Source organism: Artibeus jamaicensis, unplaced genomic scaffold (assembly GCF_021234435.1).
Source record: "Artibeus jamaicensis isolate MK-2021 breed Jamaican fruit bat unplaced genomic scaffold, CSHL_Jam_final contig_477, whole genome shotgun sequence".
Classification (NCBI taxonomy): domain Eukaryota; kingdom Metazoa; phylum Chordata; class Mammalia; order Chiroptera; family Phyllostomidae; genus Artibeus; species Artibeus jamaicensis.
Window position 1 is genome coordinate 3731085 of NW_026521854.1, and position 12074 is coordinate 3743158.

Here is a 12074-nt window from a genome sequence, read left to right on the forward strand (position 1 = left end):
AACAGCCGCCAGAGCCCCTCCCGCGCCCAGCTCGGCTCACACTGACGCCCACGTCTCCTAGCCTGCCGCCCCGCCGCCCCGCCGCCCCCCCAAGGGAGGTTGCCGGGGGCGGGAGGCGCTGCACGCCCTGATTCCGGCCGGAGCCCGGACCGCTGCAGAGCGCTCGCTCCCCGCGCCGCGCAGGCGGAGGAGAGCCCGGGGGCGCAGTGCCTCCCGGGTTTAGGTGTGGGAAACCTGGCGGCAGGGGCGGGGGAGAAGGGGCTCGAGGGCGGCGGGAATCCCTCCTTTCCTAAGAACCGGAGAAGATCGGGAGAGACCGGCCCCTCCCACCCCGTTCTCCACCGAGTGAAACGGAGGGGAGGAGAGCGAGGTTGTCATCCACCTCCACCGCTATGTGCAGCTCGGGAGTTCCTCCCACGCGTCCCCGGCCCGCGTGGCCCTCCCACAGTGCGAGGCCCGGGGATCCTCTCTTGCTCTTTGTCAACACTCCCACTCCCCCTGAGAAATGCATGTTCCCCCAACCCGACTCCCCAGCGGGGGACGCGGGATTCACCTCGCCCACGCGGCCACCGAGGAGGGAATCCTCCCACACCAAGCCGGTGTGATTCGGGGTCGCTCCTCTACGTTCCCTTCCTCTCCTACCCTTCTCCCGGGCCTGGCCGCGCGCGCCCCGGGAGCAGGCCTCGGGGAACATATCGGCCACCTCCGGAATCTGCTGCCGCTATGGGAGGTGACAGCACTCCGGGTTGGCAAACAGGCGGCCCTTGAGTGCAGGGCTCCAGGGACAGCCATGTAGAAGGCGATGGGAAGGGTAGAGACTAGGAGAGGCTGCCTTAGTGTCAGACTGTGAGTTCCGCGTGATCCTGCTGCAACTCAGTGGCGGGCCTTTCCCAAGCAGCAATAGACAGCGGCTGCGCCTGGGCCTGTTGGGCCCTCCTGCCATCCCGTGGCCAAAGGGGGTGCTTAGGAACCGTGACGGAATTTACTCAGGATTTGGTGCACGTGCTTCCTCTCCGCTCAACTTCACTTTTTCTTCACCACCAAAACCGCACACCCTCGACCCCCAGTTGTGCGGGGTACTCGCCTCCCACACAACCTCTTTGCAGCTACGGCTCTTCCCAGCCCCAGCGTTCAGCCGGGAGTCAGCGCAGGGTCAGGGACTGAAGGAGAGGCAAGGGGTGTGGGCGGCTAATCGCAGAGAGGGAGGTGCAGAAGTTCTCGGGATGTGAGACCAGGCATCCCTGACGCGCGGGACGACCGCTCGGAGGGACGCGCTCGCGCTCCCGCCCGCTGCGCCAGGGCCCTGGGAGCGAGCAGGGCGGTCGCCCCGGGGTCCCCAGAAGTCCCGGGGCTGCAAAGGGACGTCGCCCATGGTTTTCATTTCTCTGTATTCCTGCGAGGGGTGCTGGAGACCACCAGCAAACGAGCCCCCCCCCCCCCCCCCCCCGGCTCTCGCGCCCCTCCCCCGCGCGTCCCGGCGCGTCCTCCCGGTACAGACCCAGAATAAACACAGACGGCGAGGGCTTTTTGAACGCGCGCAACGTGCTCTACGCTCTGCATTCGGTTACATCCCCGTTTCCTCTCTCCTCTCCAATTGCGCTTGTTTCTTCTCTTCTGTTTCTCTTTCTCTCTTTTTTCAAGACCCGCGAGCGGCGCGGACTCCGCTCGCTGGCTGCGGCCCGCTTCCTGCTTTCTAATGTTCCATTGTGAGGAGCTTCCATTGTGACGTCGCGCCCCTTCGCTGGGCTTTGTCTGTCCATATATGGGCAGCTACGTCACGGAGCTTTCCCGGGGCTCAGATAAATAGGCTGGTGGAGTTCCCTGGCTGGGAGCTTTTGGGCAGCAGTGAGCTTGCTAGGAAGCAGCGGGGCTGGTGGTGGAGGTAGCAGCGGCGGCGGCGGCGGCGGCAGTGCGGCGGCAGTGCGGCGGCAGTGGCGGCGGCGGCGGCGGCGGATCGGGGGGTGGGGGGGCCGCCGGCGCGCGTCTGTTTGTAAGATTAATACTGAGACCGCGTCCGACCCCCTCCGCCGAGACCCCCCACCCAGCCCCCAGCCCACCCCCTGCACACGCCCCCCACCCAAAACCCAGCCTCCTACGGCACCATCCCGGCACCCGAGAAGATTACCCCCCTTTGCCCTCTCTCCCACCCACCCCCCAAAAAGAGAAGATCCCCTCCCCTGGCCCACCCCTTCCCCTCTTCCCTCCCCCCTCCCCCCGAACTTTCCCTCTCGCATGCTTTTCCCCTGCACCACGGATCGCCTCTCGGATGCCGCTGGCCTGGAAGCTGCGTTAGGAGCGAGCGGCGGCGGCGGCGGTGGCGGCAGCTCCGGAGTGCTATGACCGGCAAACTCGCCGAGAAGCTGCCGGTGACCATGAGCAGTTTGCTAAACCAACTGCCTGACAATCTGTACCCCGAGGAGATCCCCAGCGCGCTCAACCTCTTCTCCGGCAGCAGCGATTCCGTAGCCCATTACAATCAGATGGCTACAGGTAAGGGCGGCGGGGAGGCGGCGAGGTGGAGAGGAAGGAAAGGGAGAGGAACAGGAGGGAATCAACTAGCGATGGATGGATGGATGGATGGATGGATGGATGGATAAGATGGGGGGGCGCTGAGAATTTTCCGGGGGGCGAGTTGCTTTTCCCACCCACTCCCCCCGCCCTCCCCGATCGGGAAGGCTCGGTTGGCGACGCCACGGTAGAGGCTTCTGTTCTCCCGGGTGGGGGCAGCCGCCGACTGGAGGAAGGTAGGTGCGAGCGGCCGTGCTCCGGGGTTCTCCATCCACTCAGGGGGCGCGATCGCCAGGCTGCGCGCAAGGCGTGGTGCCGTCGCCCCCTTTCCCGGGAGGAGCCGAGCGTCCCTTTCACCCGCGCTCTCCCTCTTACTCCCTCAGCCCCCCACCCGGGATGGAGCCGTGTGCGGCGTGGAGTCCCCGCGGTGGGAGAGGTACTGCGACGCTACCTTTCCGGGGCGTTCAGCAAACCCGTGGGGGTGTGGGGACGATGGGGAAAGGGAGGCGGTTCACCCCGAGCGGGGTCTGCCCCGGGGGGCGATCCCTGGGGGGGAAGAGCTTGGGATGAGCGGCCACTCCGGGCGTGGAGACACGAGCCGGTTTTCCGCCGCCCTCCACCCTCGCTAGGGGCTGGGCTTTCTCCCTCCAGCAAGAGTCGAAAGCTGCTTCAGGCCCGGAGGAGGCTGGGCCGGGTGGGGGGGTGGGCGAGGTGGCGGGCGAGCTCCCCTTTTGGGCAGTACCCCTCTACGCGCGGAGGACAAAGCGTCAGAGCTCCCGGGGTCATCGACCCGGGCCCAACGCGCCAGGAGGGCTTCGTCGAGGCAGGAAAGGAGCGGCGTCCGGGTGCGGACAGGGGTAGGGTGAAGAGGCCGAGTTGTGTGCACTAGAGAGCGAGAGCCCGGCGCGCTCCGGGTCTGAAACTACCTGTAGCTGCAGCTACCTGCCCGCCCTACCTCGGAAACAACAATGCTTCGCGCGCGCGCGCGCGTGCGCGCGTGTGTGTGGTACGTGAGTGTGTGTGCGCGGCGTGTGCGGTGTGTGTGCAGCAGCCACTCCACACCCCGATCCGTAGTATTTTGCTGTATCCAGGTTGCGCCCGGGAGCGCGGCACCGCCCGCTTTGCGCCGGGCGCAGCTTTCCTTTTACCCCATGCGCTTCGCACTCCACCCGGCCGCACCCTCCACACCTGGGCAAGGACCTGGGCGCCCGGGCCCTGGAGCCGGCTTGGCTTCACTCATCCCTCCCCTCTCTCCCCCGCTCTCCGCAGAGAATGTGATGGACATCGGCCTGACCAACGAGAAGCCCAACCCAGAACTCTCTTATTCCGGCTCCTTCCAGCCAGCCCCTGGCAACAAGACCGTGACCTACTTGGGAAAGTTCGCCTTCGACTCCCCTTCCAACTGGTGCCAGGACAACATCATTAGCCTCATGAGCGCTGGCATCTTGGGGGTGCCCCCGGCCTCAGGGGCACTCAGCACGCAGACCTCTACTGCCAGCATGGTGCAGCCACCGCAGGGCGACGTGGAGGCCATGTATCCGGCGCTGCCGCCCTATTCTAACTGCAGTGATCTCTACTCGGAGCCTGTGTCTTTCCATGACCCCCAGGGCAACCCCGGGCTCGCCTATTCCCCCCAGGATTATCAATCGGCCAAGCCGGCCTTGGACAGCAATCTCTTCCCCATGATTCCTGACTACAACATATACCACCACCCCAATGACATGGGCTCTATTCCGGAGCACAAGCCCTTCCAGGGCATGGACCCCATCCGAGTCAACCCACCCCCTATTACTCCCCTGGAGACGATCAAGGCCTTCAAAGACAAGCAAATCCACCCAGGCTTCAGCAGCCTGCCCCAGCCGCCTCTCACGCTCAAGCCCATCCGGCCCCGCAAGTACCCCAACCGACCCAGCAAGACCCCGCTCCACGAGAGGCCCCACGCGTGCCCAGCGGAGGGCTGCGATCGCCGCTTCAGCCGCTCGGACGAGCTAACCCGGCACCTGCGCATCCACACTGGCCACAAGCCCTTCCAGTGTCGGATCTGCATGCGGAGCTTCAGCCGCAGCGACCACCTTACCACTCACATCCGCACGCATACGGGAGAGAAGCCCTTTGCCTGTGAGTTCTGCGGGCGCAAGTTTGCGCGCAGCGACGAGCGCAAGCGCCATGCCAAGATCCACCTCAAGCAAAAGGAGAAGAAGGCGGAGAAGGGGGGTGCGCCTTCCACGTCCTCAGCGCCCCCAGTGTCCCTGGCCCCTGTGGTCACCACCTGTGCCTGAGGCTCGGGGCCCCAGATTTCCACTTTTCCCCTCCAGTGTCTCCCTGCTGCTAACCTGAAAGCAGCGGGAAAGCTAGCCACGGAGGTGCAGGGGTGGCACCCTGGCCTCTCCATGGACGTAAGGTCCCTTGTCCCCCTTCGAAGTCCCCCGTTTCCACCCTTTCACACTGGCCAACAGTCGGGGGCCAGGGCAGGAGGCGCCTTGTCCCCCCACCCCTTTTGCCAAGGCGTGGGAGGTGGAAAGGTGGCGTCTAGCCCGCTTTGTTCAGTTCGGATCGTCTTGATCCAGGGGCCTCTGGGTCGCTCCAAGGACCTGCGGGGGACTGAAGGCGGGGCCCGCCTAAGCCTCTTCTGACCTAAGCACCTCACGGGTCCCCCCAGGTCTCCTTCGGTTCTCCCTCGAAGGAAGATTGGAGACGGGGGAGAGGGTAAGCAGCGCTCCAAAGCGCAGAGCTTGCTGCCTGCCGCACGCACGCGCGCCTGCGTGCGGGGATGCGCGCGAGTGTGCGTGCTCGCGTGAGTGTATGCGCGCGTGCGTGTGTGTGTGTGTGTGTGTGCGCGCGCGCGCACGCCTGTGTGTCAGACTCTTGAGCTGAACTGGGCTGTGTCCACCCCAACTCTTCCCTACATCGGGTCTCCAGGCCCTTGGGGACTGTCCCAGGCTGGGGGCCTGCACGTGGCCAGATGAGACGGGTCTTCCATCTGCTCGGAAATAATGTTTCTCACAGAAATGCCTCGGATGCCACTGCCGCGGCGCCGCTACTGCCTCTTAAAATTTGGTCCCTCCCTCGGAACCTCACCTTTTCCGAGCACTTCCCTGTTAGGCCTCAGAGCAGTTTGATTTGCGGGGAGAAGCAGCTATCCCTGAACCTGTCTTTTTAAAAATTATTTCCTCAGCCCCACTTTTAAAAAATCTATGTTCTGAGTTTGCCCTCTGCCCTTCCCCCGCCCTTTCCCCCTTCTCCCCGCTAAGCCTTCTCCCATCTTGTTCAAAATTTTTTCCCGGAAAGGCAGGCCTCAACCGGCCACCCCACTCCACCACCTTGGGGTCCTCTCCCACTCACATCCCCACGTCTTCTCCCCACCTTGGTGGGGAAGCAAGCTCCTGTTTTGCCCTTAGTCACCAACAGATAGACTTCAAATCTATGTATGTGGTGTGTGTGTGTGTACACACATATATATACATATATGAAATACACATGATATGTATTCCTAGCAAAATACAATTTCTAAGGTACCTGGCCGTCCAGTGCAGTGCACTGGAATAAAATGGTTTATTTTTTATGAAAAATTTAACTGATGAAATTATATCTATATATGTGTGTGTGTGCGAGTATAGATGCGTGCATATATCTATGTTGTGTATGTATATACACATACATATCCATGCATACACATCTCTGTCCAAGTTCTCCCCCTGAGACATGGGGATTTTTGCGTTTACCCATGTTGATTAACGAGGCGTATCTTTTCCATGCCCCCCTCTCACCTTCTCCCCGCCCTACCTCACCTCCTCTCAGGCACCCCTGCCCCCAGCCCGGCTCCACCCAGGGGCGACTCGGAGGAGCGGAGCGGTAGGGAAGGCTGCCCTGTGACACAGCTCCCAGCGCAGGCCTGGCTGAATGTACTGTTCCCTGTTCGCACTATTTCTCCTGTGGCCAGTGAGCTGCCCAGAGAGGAGGAACAAAGGTCTGGAGTTTACAGAATGTCTGTTTTTAAAGTCACTTTATGCATTACTCACCTTTATTTTTTTTTTAAGAAAAAAAAAGCACTGTTTTTTGTTTGTTTTTTTTTTTAGGGTGGCAGATAAATAATACTAAAAGGAGTCTAGTGAAAGGGAAAAATCAAAGAGCAGGGGTTGTGGATTTCCAGGCACTTGGACTTTTGGTAGGAGAGAGGAGGACAAAGTTTGCCAGGAGGGCTCATATTTTTTCAGCTGAGAGGTAAAATCTTTCTTTGCAGAGACAGTATTTTGCTGAATACTTTTTATAATGTGATGATTATTAAAAACAAAAATTTTGGTCACTTCAAAGCTGGAAGGAGGAATCAGATATCCTTTAATATTTTTCCCTGCTCCTTCTAGCTCGTGCATGTCGCTGCATGACAACTTTGAGTTTCCCTTTGTTTTAATTCAACTGTTCTCAGACATTTAAGCTAAACTAAGAGAAAAATAACTTTGTTGCCAAAACGTTGTGCTATCCAGATTTTTTATATGTCTGCATGTTTTAAAAAAACAACAAAAGAAAATGCACTCTAACTTATGTGAACTGAGAGAAAAAAATCAGGTTTTAAACAGGAAAACCTATGGGGAATGATATTTTTTGAAAGACTTTTGTATAAAGTTGAGTACTTAGAAAAAGACAAACCAGATGTAATATATTTTGTGGATGTTTTTATTTCTTGGATTTATAGTACCTTATACTAAGGTTAAAAAATATGCTTGATATTGTGAAAAGGTGAAATTCTTCACCAACATTTCATCTGCTCCTTCGTCACATTGTTATGCCAATATAATATAGTTAATGAAAACAGCATTTTTAAAAACCGAAATATTGAAATGGTGTAATGTTGTACCATTTGCACTGTGAGCAAATGCTAATACAGTAAATATATTGTGTTTGCTGACAATCAGCCGGCCTATAAATCTCCTTATTTCTTGTTTTCATAGCATAAAGTTTTGGTTTGGCCTGTTCTTTGTCTCATTTTGTTTTTGGCTGGTTGTTGGTGTGATAGGTTCTCCTGCCTGCTTTGCCGTTCTTGCTCTGAAAACTGTGCGCGTGGAAGTGTGGGATCCCGTGTTACTGGGAGTTGGTCAGAACTCTGTGTGGCTCTGGTGGTGCCACTGTCCAGGGTTCGCTGTGGCTCCGAGAGAATAGAACTATCCTCCACCCTCCTAGGGACTTTAAACTGCTGGAGAGATTACATGAGTGAATTAGACGAGCTCATGGGATTCGAGGCTAGTGGCGGGAACCTTCTAGAACCCTTCTCTGTGGTTTCCAGTGGGCGTTTCCGGGTAGAAATAAGGAGTTTTCCTGATTTATGACTACTCTCTGACAGTCACAGGGAGCACCAGAATGGGACCTCTGTGACGGGTGTCTTGCTAAAGCTTTGAAGCTTGAAAAACAGGTGGAGACTTGAGAGGGGTTCTTCAGGGTTGGCAAGATGACCAGGGAGATTGGAAGCTCTTTTGTGGTCAGGTAATTGGGGGAGATCAGGTTTACAGGTCTATAACTTCCATCCCACTTGGACAGGATTTTCCAGGCCTCAGTATGTGTAGCCGCCTGGGAAAGGTGGTCCTGGCTGAAACCTGTGTTTATGAGCTACCCAGGGATATGATGCTTTGAGATAAGAAAGAGCATCCAGGTTTGGAGAACAGGCAGGGAATGCGTTTACTGCATTAACCCCTCGTGCCTCTCGTGAAAGTAGTGCTTCCCCTCTGAGCTTTTCTTCCCCAGAACCTTCCCTGTTCTTAACTGAGTTTACTTGCCAGCCATAGAACTTCCTCTGGAAGAGATACGTGCCTTCCATGTCCTTCCTGGGTCCACATTTCCATCCTGTCCCCTCACCTGAGTTCCTGTAGTCTTTACCATCCTTTATCCCCATGAGGCTTGTCCCAGAGCAAGCTTTGGACAAGCGAGCTCTGTCCCTCTCCCTTTCCCCCAGCCTCCCCTCTAAAACATTTCCCTGCTTCTCTCTCATGCATTTCCGGGTATTATCTGCCACAGCAAAGTTTTGGGGCTCAGTGTACAATACTGAGCTATGTAAATGGAGCCCCGCACATGACTGGGGAGACAGTGTCTCTGGGCCCGAGGTTCCAACCAGGCCAGCCCTACGACGACAGAAGTGTATATCCTTCCTGCTTGGAAACTGCGCTCGCTGCCCCAGTGCAGGCCCATCACAGTGGAGAATGTGGGTGGTGTGTCTGGTTGGCTGTAGTCACCAAGCAGCTGAGGGCAGACTTGGGTGGAGGAGGTGGGCTGTGGCTTTAGAAAAGAATGTTTTTGAAGTAAGAGATCAATAAAGAGAATGCAGTATGGAATCTAAAAGTTTCTCACCCACGCAATTCTAGGTCACTGGCTGCCATCTTGAATTCCCTTCTCTCACCTCACAAAACTTGAAAAATTCCAAACTACAACTTTATGTACAGCCGTGAGGAAGCAACCATTTTTTTTTTTAAACGAAAGGAATCCAAGATGGCTAAAAAGCCCTGATGATTGAGCATATATACTCCATCTCTTTGCTAAACTAGATGGTTCCCTCCAGATTTCTATGTGTTTTTCAAGTGACTATTTTCAGAGGAAGATAGCGTCACTGGGTGTCTTCTTAGTTAGCATCCAGCCCCACCTGCACCTTCTCCAGTCAAACTAGGCCTTCAGAGTTGCACTTTCGTCAACAGTGTGCTATGCCGCATGATTAATAAACTCATTTCCCATTGGTGCATATTACTCAACCCAACCCGGTTCAACCACTGGGTTACTTGGCAATATGGCAGCCCGCCTAGCTGGCACCAGCCCTGTGTGGTGTAATCTCTGATTCACACTTTGTAGCTAGATAAGGCTGTCTCTGATAGCATCACACCGGCAACCCAACCTGCCCAGGTTTGTAAATATGAGGAGAGGAAACTCGACCCTGAAACTTGGGGATGAAGTGTGGAGACAGTGGAAGAAAGGCCTGGCTGGGGCCATCACGAGAAGGATGCTGTGTAGGCTTTGCGAAGAACGGGCTCAGGGGCAAAATCAGGCCTAAATACACAAAAGAGGAAGAGGCCTCACTCTTTCCAAGCAACTCCTAAGGTGTTTGGGGATGGACAAAAGTTTATCCCCCAACACACACACACACCTGGGGAGTGGCACACTGAAGGTAATGACGGAAAACTACTTGGCGAACTGGGGTCAGGTGCAAATGGGGCGATGCTTTGAGAGAACTGAGGCAGGGGGTGGCATATATTTGTATATGGTGGTGGTGGCAGTAGTGATGAGTGTGTTTAAGCGTGTGTTCATTATTCACAAGCATATAAAAAGGAAGAGCAAGGTGGATTCTGGTGAGTGGAGGCAGTAGCTTATTGTCAGCCACTACTGCTCCCCATTTGCTAGTCCAGCATTTGCCTGCTATAGACGCGGGGGTTGTGAGTTGCCTTTTCCTGGCCTTGCTTGGCTCCCCTGGTGCCCTGGAATAATAAACCTAGGGAAATAGGAGGCCTCTGTGTGTCCCAAAGACTAGAAATCATACTGGCTGAATCTTAACAACTAGGAGAAAATGACTTTCTAAAAGGTACTGTGGGGTTTTAAGAATAGGTGGTAATCCTAAGTTTGTTGCAAGTGGTTCTTTCTAGAAAACCTAGTCTTTGTGCAGAAAGGAATGAGGTCTCCAGAGGGAGAGGAAAGACCCCAGGGAATGTCAGAGCCCCTCAGCCACACCAGTCCCTGGGACAGCCCTAAGGACATACTCACTCCCCATCACCACCCACAGAGGCCAGGCACAGGCCCGGCCTTGCCAGCTTCTCCCAGCATCTCAGCTCTCAAAACTTCACCACTGTCTTTGCATCAAGGTTCTTCTCTACCCTAGCTTCAGTATTTCCAATGGCTGCTTATTTTCAATAACAGAGGTGTGATGGGGATTTCCCTGACTTGCACTAAAGTCTTTGACACTGCCATACCCAAGCAGGAAGGGGCCAGGTCCAGATGCTTTTAGTCTGAGATCTTCATTCCCCAACCTCATCATGCTGCTTGGTCTGGGATCTGGACTTGGGATGACCTTGCCCCCACCCCTGCTGGCCGGCAGGGGAACAGTGTTCCTCTGCCCCAATCTCCCTGTAAAAATGCTGTTTCTTCCCTTCGGGCAAACATGCAGATGGCTGGAAGAAAGGCTTCTGAGCAATGTTACTGAGGAGCAAATGCAAACAGAACATGACCACAAAGCCGCAAACAAGGAGAATCAGAGAATACGAGGTTCTAGATGGTGGGGGCTACTCAACAAAAATGTTCTAACTTCTAGGTTGGACAGGAGTTTGACCATCATACGGTTTCTTTAATGTCTCCAGGGAGCTCACTGCCCCCAGCACATTCTCTCATGGCCAAGATTCCCAATCATCTAACTCTATCATTGTCCTAACGGTGTCCACGGGGCCCTACTCATTGTCCATGGATGTAATCACAGGCTGGCTTTCCCTGGGAACCCTGCCCTGGGCCTTCAGCCATCTTTACCTTTCATGGAGGCATCAAGACCCACCGGAAACAGACTGCTCTTCTCTGACCCAGCCGACAGCAGAGTTGGGTTCCTTCTTGGGTTACCCAGTGAGTTCCTAGTTATGGTCTCAGTAATGCTTCTGCCTCTTGGCTCGAGAGAAGAAAAGAGAAGTCTGCCGCCCCTGAGGCTAGGGACATCCCAGCCTTCCACAAGGGAAATTACCCTTGTCCACGGACTTGTGTTCTCTGGGGTGGCTTGTCCCAGGGAGTGACTCCCACCCAGAATGCATCAGGTCTCTGTCTCCAGCAAAGCGAGAGAGATTAGTGACCAAAAGAGATCTGGGCCCTAGGCCCTTTGTCTTCGCCTCAAAGACAGGATGCAAGAGCTCTGGCCCTTTGTACTCAGCATTTCACCTCTCCATGTTGTCCAGGTACCTTCCACTCCTCCTCGTTCCCTTCTCCCTGCTGCTTAGGAAGTTCAGGCCATGGGAGCAGAAAAGTGGAAAACTTTCCGTGCCTGTGTGGCCCCAGGGTACTGAGAAAAGCCTCCTTTGGGCCACTTGTTACTTTGGTCTCTGTCCTGGACATTGAGAGGCAGTTTGATAACCCAGCAACACTGCTGCTGTTCCCTTGGGACCCTTAACCAGCTCTGAAATCATCATCTCTACCCTGGATCTGAACCTCAACTCTGCCACTTTCTTGCAGTGCAACTATCACCAGGTTTCTTAGTCTCTTCGAGCCTCAGCATCCTCCTGTCTTATCATTGCTATTGTAGGGTTCAGATGAGGTCATGGATATGATGCCCGGTTCACTGCAGGTGCTCCATAAATGTGAGTTATCTTCCTTGCCCCTGGTCCCTGTCACCTTTCCCCAACCTCCAAACACAGATGTGAGAAAGAGGGCTCTGTCTCCTCCAGGGATCAGTACACTGATTCAGACACAGCCAGAGGCACCTGAGTCCTCACCTCCACTCCCAGCTCCGGCCATCCATCGCACATCTGGGTCCCGGGGTAGAGATCCTCCAGACCACCTCCCCATCTACCCCTCTTGGCCACAGCTGCTGTTATTATTGGTGTTTCCTGGCCTGATTCCCGACCCCTGCC

At 55.7% G+C, this 12074-nt stretch overlaps 1 protein-coding gene across 3 annotated transcripts; it reads left to right on the plus strand.

Moving 5' to 3' along the window:
• Nucleotides 1–1921: 1921 nt before the first annotated feature.
• EGR3 (early growth response 3) lies at nucleotides 1922–6541 on the plus strand. 3 transcript variants are annotated; one of them, XM_037152832.2, is made up of 3 exons: nucleotides 2407–2490; nucleotides 2892–2944; nucleotides 3778–6541. In XM_037152832.2, the coding sequence occupies exons 2-3, from the start codon at nucleotides 2905–2907 to the stop codon at nucleotides 4785–4787; spliced, it is 1050 nt and encodes a 349-aa protein (XP_037008727.2). In that variant the 5' UTR covers nucleotides 2407–2490; nucleotides 2892–2904; the 3' UTR covers nucleotides 4788–6541. The 3 variants fall into 3 exon arrangements, with proteins under 3 accessions (XP_037008726.2, XP_037008727.2, XP_037008728.2); XM_037152831.2 differs by lacking the exon at nucleotides 2892–2944 and having other exon boundaries at nucleotides 1922–2490; XM_037152833.2 differs by lacking the exons at nucleotides 2407–2490; nucleotides 2892–2944 and adding an exon at nucleotides 3169–3514.
• Nucleotides 6542–12074: the final 5533 nt, after the last annotated feature.

What these genes read in the sequence shown, in the direction of transcription:
- EGR3 (XM_037152831.2), top strand. Translation starts at nt 2,337, where the DNA reads ATGACCGGCAAACTCGCCGAGAAGCTGCCGGTGACCATGAGCAGTTTG. An exon ending in TTACAATCAGATGGCTACAG is followed by an intron (nt 2,491 to 3,777) that starts GTAAGGGCGGCG and finishes CGCTCTCCGCAG; the next exon opens with AGAATGTGATGGACATCGGC.